The 23,712-nt window shown below is 41.9% G+C and overlaps 1 protein-coding gene across 3 annotated transcripts in view; it reads left to right on the top strand.

Annotated features, from left to right (window-relative positions):
• Positions 1-23,712, top strand: part of Ankrd29 (ankyrin repeat domain 29) — a 54,643-nt gene that overhangs the window by 14,045 nt on the left and 16,886 nt on the right. The window contains exons 3-6 of one of the 3 annotated variants that reach the window (XM_008847615.2): positions 4,233-4,331; positions 10,182-10,280; positions 13,740-13,838; positions 17,813-17,911. In XM_008847615.2, the coding sequence (XP_008845837.2) occupies positions 4,233-4,331; positions 10,182-10,280; positions 13,740-13,838; positions 17,813-17,911 (396 nt within the window). The remainder of the gene's footprint in view (positions 1-4,232; positions 4,332-10,181; positions 10,281-13,739; positions 13,839-17,812; positions 17,912-23,712) is intronic. The other 2 variants (XM_029570702.1, XM_029570703.1) reach the window with 2 other exon arrangements.

Raw genomic sequence — 23,712 nt, 5'->3', positions numbered from 1 at the left:
CCTAAATTAATGCTGCCTTTATATCATGTTTACTTTTTCCCTTTATTTATCTAATACAAGTTTACCATATTGATGTGAATGGCAAGAGTCTTATAGCCCTTTTTAGATGTTTTATGTATTTCACTGTCTTTTTGTTTGGAGCTACATTATTGTATTAGTTACTACTTTTCTGTTGCTGTGATAGAAACACCATGACCAAGGTAACTTGTAAAAGGAAGAATTTATTTAGCTTACAGTTCCAAGGAAGCAAGAGTCCATCATGGCAACAGATGGCTGGAGTAGGAGCAGAAGCTAAGCTCTCACATCTTCAAGCAGGCACTGGAAGCAGAGAGCAACTTGAGCTCTAGCAAGGCTTAAAATCTCTCTAAACCTGCCCCCAGTAACATGCTTCCTCCAGCATGACCACAGCTTCTAAGACTTCCCCAAACAGCACCACCAGCTAAGGACAAAATGCTCAAATACTTGGAGCCTATGGGGAACATTCTCATTCAAACCACCACAACTATTTTATATATGCTCCGTTAGAAATCAGTTTTTCCACCCAGGGCTCAGGAACCATTACAGAAGAGGGAGGAAAAAGACTGTAAGAGCCAGGGGTGGAGGAAGACCATGAGGAAACAGTGGTTTCCAGACAGCGAGGAAGTTACTCATTATGAATTCCTAGCAATGGTAACGGCATGTACAAGACCCATGCAAGTTCAAACTAGACAAAAGCCCAGCATAGAAGTAGGGAACTGGGTAAGAAGCCCCAACCTTAGCCAAGAAACTATTGGCAACCAATGACTACTAGGAGCGGGAGAATTGGTTTTCTTTAAGGGAGTGATATGAGAATGGTTAACCAGGCTCCAATGGATGGACTCACATTGAGGGTTATTTGGGGACATAAACTTGGTTCGGTAGGCCTTAACACATATGACAGAATGCATAAAAATTTGTGGGGGGACTATGGAGGGGTAAAGATAGGGTAGGGGGTCTAAATATGGTTGTATTGTATGAAATTCACAAAAAAATCAATAAAAAATAATTTATAAAAAATAAGCAAATTAAAAAAACTCATTTTTAAAAGATGCTTTTTAAATCAAATGAAATAATCTTTAAAGAATAAAAAAATCCATCAATCTGATAGATTATAAATATAAAGGAAATGTTATTGTATAGCATACTGTAATACTTCTCTATTGAGACAGTCTTTTTTTCAACTGACCATGAACAGAATTGGAAGACAATCTATAAAGCAGCGCTTTATTTCATTCATCTTTTCTTTAAAACAGAGTAACCCAACAGTTTGGTTTTGTCTTTTCCTTTTAAATATTTGATTTTTTTAACTTTTTTTTTCATTTTTTTAAAGACGTTTTTGTGTGTGTGTGTGTGTGTGTGTGTGTGTGTGTGTGTGTGTACATGCACTCAGGTATTCTTGGAAGCCAGAAGAAGTTATCAAATCCCCTGTACCTGGAGTCACAGGTGATTGTGAGCTGCCCAACATGGGTACTGGGAACTGAACTAGGGTTCTCTCCTACCTGCTGAGCCATGTCTCTTAGCTGTCTTTCTCTTTAAATATCCAAATTAAGTGCTTGGTACTTTTGAACTTTTATTTTGAAAGCAATACGACGTGATTATAAATAAGTTGGGGGGTGTAATTTCTTACCTCTCATGTAAAAGGATATATACATAGCTTATTTGAACAAATTGTGCTTTAAACTAAGAGTCTTGGTCCATTTAAGGTGCTATATGTTGGACCGGGTAGTTCATAAACAACAGAAATTTATTCCTCACAGTTCTGTAGGCTGGGAAATCAAGATCCAAGTGCCTGTAGATTGGATATCTGATGAAAATTCCTTCTGTGGAACAGGGCAACAGCTCCATTCAAATTACTTCATAAGAGCACTAATCCCATTCATGAAGGCAAATCCGCATGACTTAATCACTTCCTAGAATGCCTGTCTCTTAACACCACCACATGGGAATTCTGGAGGGACACATTTGGACCATAGCACCAAGGAGTCTCCTATTTCCTGTCTAAATACAATTGTTCACATTCAGGAGGAAGTTAGTAATGGTGAGCTTGCCACTCCAGTCCTGGAGACTGTAGAGGATGGAGTTCAACTGAGTAATGAATGGTGCAGCCTACGAAAGGTTCAGGCAACCAGAGGTCATAGGGATGGGATATCACAGAGTAATCCTTATCATTAGCTTTTCTTGACCCTCTATATTCAGCATCACAAATGAGTAAGATTTTTTCCAAACCAGCATGGCCATTCACAGAGGTCCACACAAACCAGATGTTGCCCTGACATTTGCTAAACTACCAAAATATGATTTTAGTAGCTAATACTTATCTAATTAATATCTACTATTACTATGCTGTGCCCAAATTATATTGTTTTCAGGTGAAAAAAATGAGGCTGAAAATTTTCAGAGTCTGCCTAAGATCCTCCTGTCAGTGACCACAGATGGAAGTAACACAAAATATCTAAAATTCACTTTGTGACCATGTACCTCATGAGTCTTTCTCATATGCAGACTATCTCCCTCATCAGCCTCATGGGAGGAAGGGCACTGAATATACAGAGGTAGTGGTTAATAGTATAATTTCAATTCATAAAAAATAAACTGTAAAAGCCCAATTTAATTGGAAGGGTCTGTATTATATCTCAAGCCCTTGAGTCTTTTTTCTTTGCTTCTTAAGCACATATCCTGCTATTGAGCAACACTCCCACGTCCAAGAGCTTGAATCTTGTAGCTAGAATAGACCTTGGTGATCATCGACTGGACACCTTATTTTAAATATGAAATAAATGAGTCCAGTAATTGTAAGCCACAAGTTCTAGGCTACACTATTGTTTGACTACTTAGTCTCCATGATCCTTAACTCTCAGTACTGAAATCTCGGTTCATCATGGTGCCTTTCTTTACCTGAATCATTCTGAAAAAAATTTCTAAATACAGGTCTGATTTTTTTTTTAATTCAAATAATTAAAAACTAGACCACTCTTCTGTGAAACCCACTTCCATACTTGAGTGTGTTAAATTCTTTTCTCTCTCCCTCCCTCTTTTTCTCTCTCCTCCCTTCCTTAATGTTCATGCTTAAATTTGGGTTAAAACCTTTTCTTTCTGGGCGTGGTGGCGCACGCCTTTAATTCCAGCACTTGGGAGGCAGAGGCAGGTGGATTTCTGTGAGTTCAAGGCCAGCCTGATCTACATAGTGAGTTCCAGGACAGCTGGGGCTACAGGGAGACCCTGTCTCAAAAAGACAAAATATAATAATAATAATAATAAATAAAAATTAGAAAAAAATTGAGACAAGGTCTTATTATGCAGCCCATGCTGACCTTGAACTCATGACCCTCCTGTCTCAGCCTCCCAAGTTGATGGGATTACAGCCTTAAAAAAAATAGAGCCAAGCAGGTGTGGTGGCACACACCTTTAATTCCAGCACTCAGGAAGGCAGAGGCAAATGAATCTCTGTGAATTCAAGGCCACCCAAGTCCACTTAGGGAATTCCAGCCCATCCAAGGCTGCATAGTGAGACCCTCTCTAAAAAAACAATTTAAACAACTTCTAAATTCAAATGCTGTCTTCTAGACATGACATGGCTGTTGCATGCATGAACTCTGCATTTGTGGTTACCTTCACAAGACCTGCAACAAGATCAACCAGTATTTCAGCAGGCAGCACTGATTAGATTCACTAATTACACTCAGTGGGCTACAAAACAAAAGGAGACATGAAGGTGGGAAGGAGATGTGTTGGGGTGCCTGGACACAGGGGAGTGGTCTTAGGATGGGATATGATCCAGATACATTGTATACATGTATGAAACTGTCGGAGAATAAAAAACTACTTGTAAATTCAAGAGATCAGCTAGTCCCATTCAATTCATTTTGCATTAATAGCAGTGTTTGGGCTCAAGAATCATTTAGTGTGAATCATAAAATGACAGTGCTGCATCACTGCTGGCTTAAAATGCAGTAGTGATGTCCACTTGGACTGTTTCTGAAGGTAATGGATGTCAATAAATGTGTCATTTGCACAATTCCAGCCTCAGCAATTTGTCAGTTCCCTTTTCCCATCTAGTCGGCGTTATAGGATTATTCATGAGCCACTCTTACCACCACAAGAGATCTTGCACTCTAGACATCTGGGTGAAACCAATGTGATGTCTGCAGTCTCTCCTCCCAGAACTTCCTACTGTAATGGGGGCATAACTGTTCATCTCTTTCTCCTCCATCCAGCATGGGACCACACTCCTCATGGTTGCCTCCTATGCTGGCCACATAGATTGTGTGAGGGAACTGGTTCTGCAAGGAGCAGACATCAACCTTCAGAGAGAGGTAGGTCAAGTTGTTCATATAAATAAAAATTACCAAGTTAAGAGATTTGAAGTCTTCATGATAACGAATTGATAAAGAGACAGAGTTGTCATTGCTTTGCTCCTACAGTAAATCCTGTTGCAGAGTTTACTATGCCTAAGTTAATGAACCATCATCAAACATATCTGTATCTGATATGCATCAGTCCATTTGTGTTACTGTAACAGAATAACTGATTCTAGGTATTTTTAATCACAGTTTGGGGGCAAAAAGTCCAAGACCGAGGAGTTCCATCTGTTTGGCCTCTGATACAAGTGGCTTTGGCTGCCTTATAACATGATGGAGATACAGAAAAGGAAAGATAAATGTGACCAAGCACACAAGACACCCTCCCTTTCTAACTAGCCACTAATGCACTAATGACTCCATGAGGCCACCATTAATCCTTTCTAAAGCTGTACCAACCAGTGACCTAATTACCTCCTACTAGGCCCTACCTCTTGAAGGTTCCAGTACCTCAGTACCATCACACTGTGCATCCAGATTCTATCATGTGAACCTTTGGAGGACATTTTCAAGCCATATCTGGTCCATACCAGTAACCAAGCCCCTTACTACTTTCCTTAAACACTAATGTATTTTTATTTTCAGGCATAAATACTTTCTTTTTTCCTTGGGATGAGATGCCATGGAATTTATAGGACTTTCCCATATGTCATTGTATTTTCATTCACCAGCTTATTCACAATGAAGCTAAGTTGCTAGGACATCTCAGTCCTCACCAAACCATGTTTACAAAGAACTTTTCTGTCTGGCCATGTAAGTTTCTGGCCAAGTAAGTTTCTCGCAAAGAGTTATGGAGGTGAGCTTTGGAGTGAAATGTGAGCAGGTGCTCACCCTCCATTCAGGCCAACCTCGAGAGGTTGGTCTCACCAGAGGATCCATTCTTGGCCCAATCTAAAGTAGCAACAGGGAGGCTGGGGCACTTTAACACATTTCAGAGGTCAGGTCTGGGGAGGCTCCATATATTTCCAACTTGATGTAGGACCTGGTTAAATCAGGCTTTATGGAGATATATGTCCTGGTCATTCTGAGAGTGATTCTGGCCTCTCACTTCACACAGACCCGGGAATGAGATGGTGTCCTGGACCAGCTCCAAACTAGACTGGACCCCTGATTTTGTTTTATATAGCCGGATCCCAAGATCTATCTGCCTTTCATATATTTTAGAAAGATGATTCATCAACCCAAACTTTCACAAAGCCAGTATACCCCATCCTTCCATGATGGCCCACCATCCCTGTTAAGGGTGATGTCAAGAGTTCCAAGATACAAGGCTGGGGCAGGGGTGGGGGTACTGGCTCACTTGGTAAAGTGCCTACTGTGTAAGAATCACGAGGACCTGAGTTCAGATCCCCAGCACTGGAAAGGGTAGGGAATGAACACAAGTAGCTCTCCAGAGCTAACTGGCCAGTCAGTCTAGCCAGTCAGTGACCTCTAGGTTCAGTGGGAGAACCCATTACAAAAGGAAGTGGAGAGCAATAGCAGAAAGAATCCAGCATCAACCTCTGGCCTCCATGTGCACTCCCATGTACACATACATGCACATACACCACACACAGATACAAGTTCCAAGATACATGTAGTAGTCCCTTTTGTCTCCCTCTATATGTCGGAGGCCTTGGCCGTAGACCATGAAAGAACAACCCTTGGCCCACAGCCTTGGTGGAGCAAGGCTGGTCTAGTGAGAAGCAGTATAAGGAGAAGGTAGCAGATTCAGTCCATCTTCTCACAACTTCTTTTAAGCAATTCCCTAACACTAGACCATTGTTTCAGGCCTTTTTCACTTCGGCAGCTGAAATGAAATTTTCCTCTGGGATGAAAATGTTTGAACCCACTTAGAAATGTAGTTTAAAATTGCCCTCCTCTCTCTCTCTCTCTCTCTCTCTCTCTCTCTCTCTCTCTCTCTCTCCCTCTCTCAGTCTTTATTTTAGTTTTAGAACAAAAAACAGATTTTTCTCTAATAACAGCAATGCAGTCCAGATCTGCTTACCCAAAAATTGTGTCCCAAAGGGCAGGTCCATCATGTACAAAAACATCTTCAGAACAGCTGAGGAGAGAGACATTTGCTTCCTGGTCAGTGTATGGTCTTGTGGTTTTATATTCATCTGTTCATTTGGTACCAGTGGCTCAAGAAAACTCCTGTTCCCTGAGAACAGTAGCCCTTGAGGGCTTCACTGAAGGACACTCGGCTTAGAGGTAAACTGTGTCTCACATGATGATGCTATTAAAGTTTCTGGAAGCCCCTCAAATTTCCTGAGCCCAGGCCAGCCTGAGGCAATAGAAATGCTGGCCCAAAGGGAGGCCCCACTGACTGACTAGTTGTGGAAGCAGACCAGAGTGCCTTGCAGCACTTTCACAGCAGACTGACACCTTGTTACACTGTTAATCCATTTTCAGCATCAGAATTTTTCCAAAAACATACCTGCCGTTGTTTTCTTAGCTTAAATACAAAACCTAGCTAGAGAGACCAACTGAAGACCAGTGATCCTGACAGGTACCATAGAGACCCAGAGAGAGCGGCTGACTAAAGCTGTCAGGTATAGGTAGTACTAGGGGAGTTTGCCTGAAGCCCTGGGCCTCAGTCCATATACAGAACATACATTTAAGACTTAGTTTACCTTCCAGACTCAATTCTAAGTCCTATTAGCTAGGGATGGCAATATCCATATACATGGCTGATCACTTATATGTTCCAAAATTGGCTCAAACTGCTATATAGTCATAATTTTTAGTTAATGTATCATGAAATTTACTGGAAAACAAATCCTTTCTCTTAATAAAGAAACAACTTCCAGAAAGAACCCTGGGTACCTTCTAAAAGTTATTCAAGAAGGTGCAAATTTTCTGATTCAAAACCTATTTACAAATCCTCTGGAGCCTGGTACCCTTCACTGTCACAGAACAGTGGGAGAGTGCTTCCTGCTCCAATCTGCAGGAAGCATGAAGAAAACTACCCATGGCAAACTCCGATGGGCATGATCAGGTCACCTTTCCTCTTGGGGCACACAGCTGGAGGTAGAGGCATCTATCTGGGAAGGTGTAAGATGTTATGTCGCAGTGGTGGGCCTCATTGCTCTCCCATCCCACATGCTCCTCTTCCCTTAAGAACAAGTCTCAGACTGATCAGTATAGTCCACAGCATGGGACAAGCTCTCCTCGGCCTCCCATGCCTGGGTCAGAATCTGTCACCTGCACAGTCCCAGTTGAGCTCTGGAAAGAGGATTCTTTTCCCTGCCACTGGGGAAGTATTGTATTGGTTTCATCTGAAACCAATGATGAGTATCTTTATTTGACAATTTCATGCATGTATGTAATGTATCATGATCATATTCACTCAGCATTACCCTCTCTTATCCCCCTCCTACTCTTGCTGACCACCTTCTTCTTCCCAGCTAGTCCTCATGAGAGCAATAGCACAGGAAAAATGTATATTGCCACTAGAGTGGTGTGGTGGTTTTGTTCATGTGACATGATGGTGGGTGCCAGTCTTTGAGTAGGCTTATACAGAAAGCTAAAAATATTATGATTGGATGATTGAAAATGTGAATCAAAGGGCTCAGTGGTTAAGAGCACTGGCTGCTCTTGTAGAGGACCTGGGTTTGGTTCCCAGCAGTCACATGGCAGCTAACAACCACCTGTAACTCCAGTTCCAAGGGATCTGACACCCTCTTTTGGCTTCTTCAGGCATTGCATGCATGGGTGCACTTACATACATGCAGGCAAAACACTCATACACATAACATAAAAACAAATAAATAAAACATTAAATTTTTTCAAATGTGAATTCAGACTTATTTTTAAATAATATATCCAGTTTTGAGAAATATTTTGAACTCATTCTGCTCAGAGTTCTAGTTGGAAATTTTCTGAGTAAATTATTTGAATTATTATTTTGTGGATTCTTTTGGATTTTGTTTTTGTTTCACTACACCAAATATATGTGTTTCTGTGACTGTTCTAAGAAATTGCCATAAACATGGTGGCTTAAAATAATCAGAATTAGCCGGGCATGGTGGCACACGCCTTTAATCCCAGCACTTGGGAGGCAGAGACAGGCGGATCTTTGTGAGTTCAAGGCCAGCCTGGTCTACATAGTGAGTTCCAGGACAGCTGGGGCTACAAGGAGACCCTGTCTCAAAAAAAGACAGAAAAAAATCAGAATTAATTATCTTAGAGATTTGGAGACCCGAAGTCCAAAGTGTAGGCATCAAAGTGTAGGCAAGACTTCATTGCCCTGCAAGCATGTGCATCCTTGGCCCCCAGGTCACATGCACCCCAGGATAACTACGAGTATGGCCCAACACAAAATCATAAACTTACTTAAACTAGTATATAGTATGAGTTTTTGTTGGTAAGCCATTTGCACAGTTCTTGAGCGTGAAATTTACAGATGACATGTTGTGTGAGACAATATCAAAAGGTTGGACATGCCTTTCCCAGGCTACAGGGTGATCTCCACTCTGCTACCTCCAGTACCTGGTGCTGCAGTGGTCTGTGGTTTATTACCACAACACTCCAGTCACTGTGTCTATGGTCACATTGCCTCTGCTCTGTCAAATATCCCTCTGCACCACTCTTTTTATTTTTTTATTTTTTGCTGTGATAAAATATATGGAAAAATTACCATCTTAACCATTTTTAAAATGTGTAATTACAGTGGCATGAATACATTCATGGTGCTGTGCAACCACCCACCACCTTCCATCTCTGTAACTCTTTCTAACTTGTAAAGCTGGAAGTTCCCATCCCTCCCTCCTCAGGCTGTCAGCCACCATCATCCTACTTTCTGGTTCTATGAACTTGAGTTCTTCAGATACCTTAGTAGAATCAAATAGTATCTGTCCCTTTGGGACAGGTTTGTTTCATGTAACAAATCTTCAGGGTTTGTTCATGTCACAGTATCCGCCATAATTTCCTTCCTTTTTAAGGTAAATAATATTCTTCCATTGTAAGGCTGTAGTACCTTTCGCTTAACCATTCATCCACAGATGGGCATTTCCATTCCTTCCATGTTTCAGCTGTTGTAATATTTCTTTCTCACTTTCTGTTTATTTTAAATTTGCTTTGATTTGGCTAGGTTTGGATTTTTAAAGATTTTATTTATTATTTTTATTTTATGTGTATGGTTGTATTGCCTGCATGCATGTAAGTGCACTCATGTCGTGCAATGCTCACAGGTCAGAAGAAGCATCAGGTTCCCCTGAAACTGGAGTTACAGACAGTTGTTAGCTACTATGTGGGTGCTAGAAATTGAACCTGGGTCCTCTGCAAGAGCAGCCAGTGCTCTTAACCACTGAGCCATCTCTCCAGCCCCTGGTTCGGATTTTTGAGATGATGTGTTCACTGTGTAGCCCAAGCTGGCCTCAAACTTTCAATCCTCCTGCCATAGCCTCCTGACTGCTGGGATTACAGCCGTATGCCACAACAGCGAGCTTTCTTTCTCACACTTAAAAGGACACTTGTAATTGGATTGAGAGCCAGGAAATCCAGGATGGGCTCCTCCTCTCAAAATCCTTAATTTCCTCCTTTGCCATATAGAGTGATAGTGACACACTCCTGAGTTAGGATGAGATCTGATCCTTTTGGGAGCTACTATCATCCTAGTATACCACGAATAAAATCTGCTTTTCATGTTATAATTCCTCTCACCAAGAAATAGCAACAGACCAAAGGTAGCCCCTTCTTAAGCTAACAAGTATATGTGCAGGAATACTGTTTTGTGTTATTTGAAAATATAATTTCACTAAATGTCTCTTCAAACCATTTTCTCTCTCCCTCTCTCTCCCTCTCCCTTCCCCCCTCTCCCAGTCAGGTACAACTGCCCTGTTCTTTGCTGCCCAGCAAGGCCATAATGATGTAGTGAGATTTCTCTTTGGATTCGGAGCATCCACTGAATGTAGGACCAAAGTAAGAGAACTGAGTTCTTGATTTCATACCCTGCTGAAGAATTTGAGCAGGCTTGGCTATTCATTTTTTCCTTATCTGCAGCACAAATCTGTGTTTCCCTCTTTAGAAGATTCTGAAGCCCAAGGAAGTAGATTTCGCTTGGTTACTTGTGGAGGTTCATGGGCCATTCTTCGGATTCCATTCTAAGCAATTCATTTTGGCTCTGGACTAAAACTGGAGAATTTCATGGGGAACTACTTAAATTCTTTCTTACAGTGTTTACTTTCTACTCGGGACACTAAACTTTATAAACATTTCCTGTTTCTCTGTGTTTTATTCTGTTTCAAGATTAGTCCTGATACTATAATAGCAATTATTGGAAGTATTAACTTGGCCCTGATGAATCTGGAAGTTTCTGAAGACAACTACTAGACAGGCAGCTTGCTTTCATGGGTTTTCGCTATATATATTATGTACAATATATAATATAGAATTATAGTTCACGTAGTTGGGCAAGGAGTTGTGGTTCTTCCTTAAATTTTTTATTAATTAATCTTTTTTAAAAATTTTATGTGTATGAGTGTTTTTGCCTGCATGTATGTAAGTGTACCATGTGTGCAATGCTTGCAGAGGCCAGAAGAGGGCATCAGATCCCCTGAAACTGAAGTTACAGATGGTCTTAACCACCATGTAGATGCTGGGAATCAAGCCTGGGTCCTCTGAAAGAGCAGCTAATGCTCTTAACCACTGAGCCATCTCTTCAGCCCTTAAGAAGGTTTTGATTTTCATTTTTACATACAGATAAGAAAACACTGCAAAAAAAAAGGTGAATTTTGTGTGCACAGTGATTTTTCAGAATGTTTTGTAGTAGGAAAATTTGAGCTGCAAAAGATTCTTATAATTGTCAGCTCACTTCTGGTCTACTCATAATAATAAAACTTCCTGAAAATTTGTCCGAGTTGGAAACTAGATTTTCTTAATCCATCTTATGTGATATTTAGATACCAAGGGAGTTTCCAGTGGATTTTTTCCCTGATAAAATGCTAAGTAAGTAGATCTGATTGGCATCTAGGGTTTGCCTTTTCTAAAACCTGTTTAGTAGATTGTGTGCATGCCTTGAAACATCCTGAACATGATATACTATAATACAAAATACACATACATATTTATATTAATTATTGTTTTATTTTTTCATTATAAAACTGATATAGTTGGGGCTGGGGAAATGGTTCAGTGGGTATAGTGCTTACTGTGTAAGCATGAGTTCTTAGTTCATATCCTCAGCACCCATTTAAAAGTCAGGTACCATACCATACATCTTTAACCTCAGAGGTGGAGACAGGTGGTTCCTGGGGGCTGACTGGCTGGCCAGCAGTGTAAACAAAATGGTGGGCTCCAGATTCAGTGAGAGACCCTGTCTCAAAAAATAAGGTGGAGCAGCGATTGATGTCAATCTCTGGCCTCCACACACACCCACATACATGAGTGTACGTACCCTCAACACACACCTGCCTATACGCATACACCACACATACACACAAAGTGTTAAAACTAAAAGTAGGAAGTTCACTGAACCTAAGTCTCAACCCTTAGAACTAAGTCAAATGATTATGTGTGACCAGTCATCTTCTTCATTAACAAGTTAATACTGGCTTTAAGCATTTATGCAGAAGCCAATTTGTGCCATCTCAGAAATCCATAGAACACAAGGCCCAGGATAAACAATTCCATGATTCCATGAGATCAGCTGCAGGTGTTGGAAGAGTGTTCCATGAGAAGAAGTGAATGTTAAGAAGTTGTGAGTTTTAATATGAACCTGTCATCAGAACTTTGTTTCAACAGCCACCCTCTTTGCTATTAACTCAATAAAACTTGTCCTCTAAAAATATTTTTCAATTAATAAGATTAGTTCTTCTACTATAATTACTGTATTTTACTGTTCTCTTAGGCAGTGAGATAGGAAAATTGACAGGACAGAGCTTGGAAAAAGGAATGCTCATTGATAAGGAAGATCCTGATCTCCCTCACACTGCCAGCACTCAGCTTTCTGCCCCTCTCTGTTCCGCCTCCTTCAAGGCCTAGCTCAGTATCCTTCCTCATCAGAGAGTCCCTCTGGGAAGCCGCCTCTGGCTACTCTTATGCACCAGGATGTCACTTTGACTGTAAACATAAGAGCTAATTTAGCAGAGGTTCTACAGGTGAGGCCACCTGCCTTTGACAGCCACCCCACACGACTAGTTAAAAGGCCTTTTTTCTCTGAATCAGACCTTCTGAAAGTAAAATTTTCTTTGAATAGAAACCCTATGCCCAAACTTAGAACTGTACTATCGTGTTTATTATTCCTATTTTTGAGTTGAGTTGCATGATCTTGAGTTATTCATAATTAGCTTAAAAGTCTGCATAGCAGTTCAGAATCAAGTAACAATCCTAGATGGGAAAAGATAATGTCTCACAAGTAACACCTGAGAAAAATTATTAATGGTTTTCATTGAGTGCAGACTCAGTGAGTCAGTAGTGTGATGTGGTGGCATAAGAGCTCGTTCTAATTTCAGCTGCAAAGATAAAAGTAGAGTTGACGGAACAAAGGAATGCCCCGTTCCACATTAGAGCGCAGTTACTTTACCGTGTTCTGCTTCATTTCGGGGCCTATACTTTAAAAGACACCCAGACAAATTGGCACATGTTTGGAAAATGCTAAGTAGGACAAGAAGAAGCATGTGATGCTGTCATCATCTGCTCCTTTACCGGAGGCAGTTCTTGCCCCGTGAAAGCAATGGCCAAGTGGGTTAAGCACCTTAAACTCGGTGGTTTATAACTGGTAGCACCACAGGGGAAAATCAGTGGCTGTCAAAAGGGCCTCTGGTTGGAAGCCATGGAAGACTTTTTGGTGATTACAAGATGGAACTGACAGTACTGGCCAGCGATTTCTGCACTTCACTTCCCGTATTGTAAGGCAAATGGGTGGTTCTTCCTTTTGTGCAGGGAATCTTTTAAGTTCATCATAATAACTTACTGAGATGACTGTATTATGTCCCTAGCAAGTCATCCAAGGGTACAACATGCTCATGTCCTTAAAATGTCCTCTTTCATGATTATAAAGAAACAGTAAGGGGCTGGAGCGATGGCTCACTGGTTGAGTGCTTGCTGCTCTTCCAGGGGACCCGAGTTTGGCTTTCAGCAGCCACAGCCAACAACTGCCTATAACTCCAGCTCCACAGATCTGATACACTCTTCTGACCTCTGAGTGCACCCACACATACATGGCATACATACACTCACACAGACACGAACATGTACACACAAATAAAAAATAAAATAAATCTTTAAAGAAAAACAAATAGTAAAAGGTAAAAGAGATAACAGAGGAAAGTGACTTTACTATCTATGGGAAGATTCTCTTCCAAATTCTGTGTGGAGAGTTCAGGCTTGGTAACACACAAGCTGCATCACCTCTAATGCATTTATCCTTTCATTCCATAGGACGGGGGCACTGCCTTATTGGCTGCTAGTCAGTACGGGCACATGCAAGTGGTGGAGACCCTACTGAAACATGGAGCTAACATCCATGACCAACTTTATGTGAGTTTCAAGGAGACAGCCAGCGGCACTTGCCCATTCCGTTATCCCACCTAACTTTGCAATCTATATTCAAAAGTCAGAATGCTAACTTTCAAGTATTTTTTTAATGAACAGTGAGACTTTCATCTGAGATGTCAAGGGGCAAAGACAGAGCTGACAAGATGAGATCCCCGTGTACTAGAAACCATGTGTTAACCCACCTTTGTTCTCCCTTTTAAACCTGTTACATTTGAGACATTTCCGATATCCATGCAGTCAAAAACTCTTATGATACATATTTGTGTGTAACATGACCAACCATATAGTCCATTGTATGTACGGACCTGGTGAAAACCTAAATATGCTCTCCTGCTGTAGACTTATTTGTGAAGAAAGGTACAGAGAGGAGAAATTGAGGTATTCAAAAGCGAAGTGAGATTGGATGGGTAAAGACCTGGGGAAGGATGCACAAGGTAGAACTTAGAAAGGGATCGGCTGCTAGTGCAGGTCTGTTCTCAGCTAATTGGCAATTAGCACAGCCCCCAAAGGCTCTTTTATCACTGTTATTCCACAGGATTTATGGCAAATGTATTCTGGTTTTGTCGGAAAAATAAAATAGGGGAGACGAAGTGACGACAGAGTCTCGCGGAGGGGAGGGGAATCCTAGTTCCAGTAATCCAGGAATTGTGTCTTAGACTAACTTGTAAGTGGACAGTTAGCCCTTATGCTAAGGGCACTGTGTTTTCATAGCCGTGTAATGGGCTATGTAGGTGAGCATGTTTCCATTTGAATATCCTTTCCAGAGATGACCTAGATAACTCTGACAAGTCCTAAGCCTCTTTGAAGTTCATAGCAGCTAGCCTTGCCCACTGGTACTTCAAAATCTGTACCACTTTTTGAGCGTACAGCATTACCAGAAGGATGACTGATTACTTAATATGTGCTCTTCAACCCTGGTTGCCCATTAGGCACACCTCAAAGCTTTCAAAATACCAGTCCCCAGGCCACTACCACCCCAGGCCAACCAAACCAGTTTCTAAAGTCACAACTACAACCTGAGGAGGTTCTAATACGTGTCCAAGTCTCAGAAACATAGGTGGGGCTGGAGACAGGGCTCAGTTGGTGAAGTATTTGATGTGCAAGCACAAGGGCCTGTGTTTGATCCACAGTACCCACCTACAAAGCTAGGCTCTGTGCTCTGTACCTGTAATCCCAGCACTATGGGGGCAGAGACAGGAGGATGGCATGTTCATCTAGTCAAACTGGTACACTCTAGGATCAGTGTGAGACCCCCATCTCAGAAAGCAAAGTGGCTAGGTGTAGTCTCAGGATGCAGAGGCAGGCAGATCTCTATGAGTTCAAAGCCAGCCTGGTAAGTTCCAGGCCAACCAAGGCTGCATAGTGAGACTCTATCTCAAGACAAAAGCAATGTGAACATACACATTCAACCACACATCAGCACACATGCACACACTAACACATATGTATAATACACACACACACACACACACATATATATATACACACACAAGGAAGCTAACAACCAGCTGTAACTCCAGTTCCAGGGAATCTGACGCCCTCTTCTGTCCTCCTCAGGCACTGCATGCATGTGGTACACATATATAGCAATATTTGAAAGGATGTACTAAGAGTGTACATGGCTATTTATATCTATAAGTTGACTAGGAAAAGCCAAAGACTTTGGAAATAGAAAGTTGTGTTTTTCGTATCATAAGCATTAATAGTTACTCCAAATTGACTATGGCTATAGAATCATATTCGTTAGATAAAATCCTTCCAGAAGGCTCTTAGAGATGTAGAGTTGGGTGGGGGTCATAGTAAATTCCTCTGTTATAAGGTGACTCAAGAAATTCCATGCACTATCACTTCCATTTTACTTCAAGTAAAATGGTCCAAATATTTCTCTTTTTAAAAAACATGTCAAAAAAGAATCTTTATTCCTTCTTCGAGCCTCTTATGCTTCCTGTGAGCTGCCTCGGAGTAGATGCTTTAGGACTGGGGTCTTCTGGCCAAGGGCCTTTGTTGCCTTTTGGGCTGGAATTTTGGCTCTAGCAGCTGCTGCAGGAATGGAAATGGGAGTGTTAGCAGTGTGTGCTTTGGGGGGAGTGGGGGGTCGCTTTCATGACAGCTGTTCTTTGACATTTCTTAACTTCATTCCTCATTATTCTAGTCCTCTTCACCTTCATAACTTTGAAACTGTTAAAACCTTGGCTTTCCTTTTTCAGGCATCAATCTTCTGGGCCCATCTTGTGGATGCCCATTTTATATTGATACCAGCCTTCTCCCAGGCTTTTCCTACATACTTCTGGCAGGCACTGTTTGAAAACTTGAGGTCAGTGAGGGCATGCATTTGAAAGGCATGGCCTGTCTCATCACCTGAGGACAAGATCTATCACCCCTGTTCGGATCAGTAACATCTATAGTCAGGACCAGTTTTCCAGCATGAGGCCCAAAGGTCAACCTCCAATAAATATGTCAACACGATGTTGGCAGTGTTGGACCAGAAGGAAGACCCCCCCCCAAGCATACACATGTGTAGATAGCTGCCCCACTCCTCAGCCCAAATATTAAAAACAATTGAAATACAGAGTGGGGACAAGAGTTAAGGACCCCTGAAAACTTTTGGGAATTGAAACTTAAAATACACAGTGAAAAATTCAGTGCAAGACTAGTGTTTCAGAAAATTCCACTGAATTAGCAGCTGTTAAGGGCATGGATACTATCTGTGGCAACATGTTAAGAAGCAGTTAAAATTTTTATCCCCATAATCAAACATCTGCTTTAAAATGTGTACTGGGTGATTCACTTTGTATGATTTCTTTGACGGCAGTCTGGCAGCTCAGCCAACACCCACTGGAAATCCAGCACCCTCCAGATAACACCCCTGGTTGGGCTTGTGGGGAAAGGTGTTTTGGGTTTCAGTTTGTGGTTAGTGCTCCCAGAGCAAGGTGTGGTAATTAGCTGGGCTCACTGGGTATTAGTTCCACAAGGATGTGCTCAGGTTTTCCAGTACAGTGTAGAAAGAGTGAAGTTTGGCCCGCCACACCAAGTGACTGTGTGGGTATATATGCACCTTAGACATTTATAGACCGTGTTTCTGGAAAAAAAAAAATGCTCAGGAAACACACACACTAACACACACACACACACACACACACACACACACACACACACACACACACCCCTACCTACTTACCTACCTCAAGGAAATTGGAGTCCTTGCATCGGGCTTTATGAAAGATTGCCTTTTGTGTTTGTTGATGTTGGTGTCTGCTGGACTGTCAGGGAGCAACTTGGTGGAGATTCTTTCTGAGGTGGCTTTTCTAAAATCATCATTTCTTTCCAGTGCTGGGGATCTATCAACCCCAGGGCTTTGTGCATGCTGGGCATGCCTCTGCCACTGAGCCATCATGCTTTTCAGTACTTGGGGAAACTGCATGTTGAAGGGACATAGATGAAGGAGCAAGAAAGAGAAGCAGGTAGGAAAGACCCAGAAAGGAGACTTAATCCCGATTCATAAAAACACAAAACGGGGTCTGGGGAGATGGTTTGGGTGGTAAAATTCTTGCCTTATAAGCATGAAGACCTGGGTCTTCATAAGCTAGGTGTGGTAGCCTAGACATATATTTCCATGCTTGGGAGATGAGATAGGCAGATTCCTGGGACTCACTGGCCAGGCCTATGACTGCCAAACTAGTGAGAGACTTTGTCTCAACAAAGTGAACAGTGTCTTCCTGAGGAATGGCACCTGAGGCCATCCTCTGGCCTGTGCTCACACACACACACACACACACACACACACACACACACACAAAAGCAATAAATGCTTACAGTATGTTTATCTAATAGCTCCTAATTAGCAAAAGGATAGAAGCATAAAAGGGGATGCAAATGGGAAACTTTATCAAATGTATGAATCTATTTTTTAACATAAATATGGAACATGACTTCTCAACACCTTTGTTGTCTCTTAGGATGGAGCCACTGCCCTCTTTCTAGCTGCCCAAGGTGGTTATTTGGATGTTATTCGATTACTGTTGTCTTCCGGAGCGAAAGTCAACCAGCCAAGGCAGGTAATGTCTATTGATGGAGTCCATGGAGCGTGAGGCAGGGAGTGGCAGGTGTCTGCAAGTGACGCATGCCTGGCATAGCCAGCCAGCCATAGGCATTCTTTAAATCCTTTTGCTTCTGTGATGAAAAGTTAATCTTTAAGATTTCTTCTCATCTATGCATTGAGCTCACCGAATGCCTCTAAAATCAAGCTGACATCCCAATTCAGTATTTTTAAAACTTGAGTGTTTAGTGTCTGAGGTCAAGTGCATACTCTGCCACCTCCTGTTCAAATAAATTTTGGCTTCACCAAAGTAATGAGTGCTGACTGGCCTGGAACGTAGGTAAATAGAGGCAAGGCCCTACCTGGTCTCTCTGCTGATATCTCTCTGCCTTATCTCCTGCCCACCACTTCTTCCAGAAAACCACGAAATCATGAGTAAGTTCTGTGCCTTCCTTGCTCTTAATCATATTGCTGCTGAGATTTTTACTGACATCTAACATCTGGCATCTGCTAACAACTAGCAGATCAACTAAGTGATACTTACAGCACAGAAATGCAAGAAATAACACTGGAAGCATTTTACACATGTTAAAGAACACCCCCCCCCCCCCCCGCCGTGTAGGGCAGCTTTGCTGTTCTATAGGAACCATTTGTCCTCTGATTAATTCATTACATCTGAGGTTAAGGAAACAGTGCTGTAACTTTTTAAAGTCAAACTGACTTCTCAGCAGTAATAATCCCCAGACAGGTTTCCACTGTAATTGATCTGGCATGGGAATGCCTGGGTGTTTATGTAGTACATAGCTATGGGGGGCTTCGGGTTGGTCTGTGTTCTTGACCACAGACTTCTTGGGTCTTCCACCAGCTTACGTGCATAAGGAGCAAGGAAAGAAAGAGCATTTGGGCACATTAGGTTTGATGTCAGGAATCTAGAGATCTAGACCAGATCTGCTGATAGCTGGGGTTTCATTGCTGGCGTTTTGTTTTGCTTACATTTGTATTTGAGACAGGGTTTCACTGTGTTCCCCAGACTGGCCTCAATCACATGATCCTCCTGCCTCAGTCTTTTAAGTGCTGGAATTACAGGTGTATACTACCATGCCTGATTAGTTATGTGGGTTCTTACATTTTAATTTAGCATGTGAGTGTATGTGTGTGAGTGTGTGTGCACACGTGTGCCACTGTGTGAGTGTGGAGGTCAGAGGAAAACTTTCAGGAGTCGGTTCTCTCGTTCCACCATGGGTTCCAAGTACTGAATTTAGGCTGTGTGGCAAGAACTTTTATCCACTGAGCCACCTTGACAGCCCAGCTATATGGTTTTGACAAGCAAATCAACCTCTCTGGCCTTCACCTGTAAATAGGGAGGCTAGACAGGATTGTTCTATCTCTTCCAGCTCCCAAAGTTTTGATAATTTTTGTTTGCTTATTTGTTTGTTTGTTGAGACAGAGTCTCCCCAGCTAGCCTGGAACTTGCTATGTAGACCAGGCTGGCCTCTAGCTCCTAGAGATCCGCCAACCTCTGCCTCTTGAGTGCTAGGATTAAAGGTGTGTGCCACTACACCCAGCCCTGGTAATTGTTGTATTCAATATTCAGTCAGTATTTCCTGAGTACTTACCATGTACCAGGTACTGCTGTGAATGTAAAGTTTCATTTTTAAGCTTTTAAAGATTTTCTTAGCTTTAGATGGCCCTAGAAATACTCTTAGGAAAGGAAACACTTTAGGAAAAGTAGTACATTAGGACTGGAGAGATGGCTCAGTCAGTAAAGAAAGGGTGTGGACCATTGTTCAGTCCCCAGAACCCAAGAGAAAAAAAGCCAAAATGGTGGCATGCATTTATAATCTTGACCCTAGTGACCCCAAGATAAGCAGATCCCTGGAGCTCAGTGAGACCAGCCAGCTTAGCCTAATCAGTAGGCCAGGCCAGTGAGAGATCCTGTTTTAAAAATCAAAGTGAGCAGCACCTAAAGAACGCCATATGAGACTGACCTCTGGCCTCTACATAATCATGTGCACCTGTACACACATGAGGCCTCATTCTAGTATTGTTAATGAAAGGAATTGGTGGGCTTTAGCGAGCATATATTTGATTTGGAAGTCCTTACTTCCTTACCCCTATGAATTTGGACACCAGAGATTATCAAGAGTGCCAAGTCTCTGTCAGTAGACCTTTGCAAAATAATTTCTGGAACTTTTAACAATTATATTCATAAAATAGATTCTATTCTCTTTATGCCTATAGCCCTATTTATTTTAAAAATACCCAAGTTGATATAAGAGTTTCTATTTCCAATATTACCCGAGTACCTGCACACTTGAATCTGAACTGAGTCACTTGTTGACACTGAAGCCAGGAAGTTAAAGAGTAAACCAGCGTGGCAGCAGTAACCACAACACAATGCAGGTGTTTTCATTCCTCAAGAGTGAGGCTCACCTGCTTAGAGTGGCTGGCCTGGCCTGTGAGGGCAAGGACCCACCATCTGGTTAAGGAGCAAGTGGCACGCCCTTCCAAAGATTGTTTCTAACAAAGTTGTTTGGAACTCTAATAATTAGAGTCCAACTCTGCAAAGATTGTTATGCGGGAAAGGGGTGTTTCATAAAAGAAGACTTGCTCTGGGAGGAGTGATGAAACTTTTCCTTTTTATTGAGTACATTCACCCTGTTGTGCTCTCAAATCATAATTGGCTTTACTACCTGCCAAGAGCCTATAATTCTATAATTAGAGACTGTTATCTATCTAGGTCAGATTATTCCATGTTCTGCCTTCTCTGAAAATAGATCCTCTGCTGACTTCATTCTGTTTTATGAAAGCAAATACCACACATATGAAAAGTCATGCCAGTGTGGCTGACTTGGTTATAGGTCATATAGAGGGTTAAGAAAAGCATAATTAGAAGCCCCCATGAAGATGTCTTGCGTGCAGTAGAAAGTTATAAGAAGGGCTTGTAGAAAGCAGGGTTTCTTCTGAAATCTCAGCTGGTTCATTCAGTCATATCAGAAAAATTCTTGAATTTATAAAACAAGGACAGTGATCTGTGCCTGATTTCAGTTCCTAATGTTTTTAGATAAACTTGATTTATAATTTTATGTGTGTTTAGGTGTGTGTATGCATATATGTTCACATGTATGCAGGTGTACGTGTACATGTGTGTGTATGCATGTGGAGAACAGAGGTCAACCTCAGGTGTTGTGCCATAGGTGCTATGTACCATCATTAGACAGGGTCTCTCACTGGGACCTGGGACCTATCAATTAGGCTTGCTAGTCAGCAAGTCCCAAGGATCCTCCTATCTCTCTCTGCCTCCCCAGTGCTGGGCTTGCAAGCATGTGCCACCACACCTGGCTTTTTATGTGGATGCTGAAGACCAAACTCAGGTTGTCATTCTTGCCCAGCAAACACTACACCAGCTGAGCCACTTCCCTAGCTCCCTGATTTATAAGTGGTTTTTGTTGCCATTCTGCAAAGTCCTGTCATCTTCTACACTGCTGTAGGATTCTATAATGAAGTTGCATTGAAACTACTCACCTGACATCTGATTTGAGTTTCAGGGAATCTGGACTCCAGTAGGAATGACTTTTCTTTGAACTTTTATCACTGGGAACTAAGAGAAAACCATTTTAATACTTTGTGCATAATCACAAAGCAAGCCACAGTCAGACACTGGAATGATTAGAAACGAGATTTTCCTTCCACGTTATCCTTTGTAAATAGGTCTAAGTGTCACACATATCTCTGAACTCTGGTCAGTCTATAATCTCAATTTTATTTCTCTTCATGTGTCCTCACCAAGCAGAACCAATAGGACCCAACCCCTTTAATTAGCAGCAAAGATGTCTACTTGGTCTTTTTTTCTATCAAATGCCTTGACACATGCTTTCTCCTAACTCAACTTGCACACATTACTAAAAGAATATTTTCTAGAGTGGCCAGGTCTGACTCTAGGTTGTCCTGTCTTCACTCATTCCTACCTAGTCCTCTTTATGTGCTGATCAGTATTTCCTTGAAGTCTGACAGAAGAACCATCTAATGAGTATGCTCCCTAACAAAAGCCTTAGATTGGACTTGCACATACAGTTGCTAGGACCCAGAAAGTAAATGCTCTCCAAGGTCACAAGCTTGGAAACTCTGGGAAATAGGAGAGAGAAGAGCTTCTAGATTGTCATTGGATTCTGAGCATGTGGAATCAGGCAGACTGCCACAGGAACGTTTGTGGAGAGCAGTGACTGTCTTAGACCCTCTGTACATGGTAGGCATTTGGAAGAGACCTGTTGACTGCCAGAAGATACTTGGGCAGAGCACCAGGGAAGTCTAGAAGCCTGAGGCACAGAGGCCTATTATGGGAACCAGAAGATGACCCTAGATATAGGTCTCAGGTTCATGGCAGCACAGCAGCCCCAAGAAGACAGTAGAGAAGAGCTAGGGAGGAGGCAGCTCAGGTCTCCAGGTAGGGAGAAGCTGTTCATTAGAGGGATGTGGTTATACTTGGGAAATGAATCACAGTCCAGTTTTACGGACTAACTTCATGACCTTGAGCAACTTGTTCATTTTCCCTGAAATTCAGTTATTTTTCATCTGTAAAACCAAGACAGTAATGATGCCTTGGACATAGGATTATTATGAAAATGATATAAAATATTCTCTGCAAGACTCATTGTGGTAGCTCTGGGTTGGGGTGACACTGGTAGCAAAGCTGTCTTATTATTGAACCTCATCTACTTCTGGTAAAGTTCCTTGCATATAGAGGACCCCAACTAAAAATAGAATTGGTCCCTGAGACTCTTGTCAGGCCTGAGCCTGCAAGTGGAAGTATCTCATGCTTGGGGACTGGAAGGCAGTAGAAGCAAAGACCTCATAGCATTTCAAATATATTCATATATATTTATTTCAATATATATTCATCCTTCTGAAGAGAATGGGTTGGTTTCTTTTTTAAAAGCAGTTGTTAGGAGCCTAAATAACACCACAGAAGATTACTTTCTACAGGTGATGATGCATACTCTGTCTCATGATGTGCTCTATCTGTAAAATATACTAGGTGCAATTTGAATGTAACAACGGAGTTGGTAGAAACTGCAAAAGTCCCCCTATTTGGCCATCCGCCTAATGGAAAGACTTGAGTCCTCTCTATAATAATCAGCTAGGTTAAGCACAGTTCCAGGCCCAGGCACCTCACTATTCCCCGTCGAGCCTAGTTAGCCCACCCAGCCCTCATTGTACTTCTCTTCCTGCCTTGGCCCCGGGTCTCCACATTCTCTTCACTTACCGGTTCTCTTTTATCACCTGGTTTACAAAGTCTAAATCCTTTTCCAACTTGGTATGAACACACATATGAAAAGTCAGGTACTATATAACCTGTGAATCTATTTCCTTTTTATAAAAAAAAAAAAAGTGCTGGGCTAGGGTGGGGTGGGGAGATGGCTCAGCATGAAGACCTCAGTTTGGACCCCCAGCACCCACATAAAAAGCTAGATGTGGGCGTGTTGGTGTAATTCCCAGTTCTGGGAGGGTGGAGGCAGGCGGGTTCCTGGAGCTCATTGGCCAGCCAGCCTCCACAAATTGATGATCTCCAGGTTCAGGGATAGACCTTGTCTCAAAAATTAAGGTGGCGAATGATCTAGGAAGAAAGACACAGATATTGACCTCTGCTTCCACATGTACCTTCATGCACATGAACACACACCCACACAGACATGTACATCTCTCTCTTTCTCTCTCTCTCTCTCTCTCTCTCTCTTTCTCTCTCTCTCACTCTCACACACACACACACACACACACAGAAGTTCTGTGGAGATTATAACTTCTATTTCACAGTTATTTGTT

This window comes from Nannospalax galili, unplaced genomic scaffold, assembly GCF_000622305.1.
Source record: "Nannospalax galili isolate Female #2095 unplaced genomic scaffold, S.galili_v1.0 scaffold162, whole genome shotgun sequence".
NCBI classification, from domain to species: Eukaryota; Metazoa; Chordata; class Mammalia; order Rodentia; family Spalacidae; genus Nannospalax; species Nannospalax galili.
Note: the sequence above shows the minus strand (reverse complement) of the source record. Positions and strands in the feature narration are given on the sequence as shown.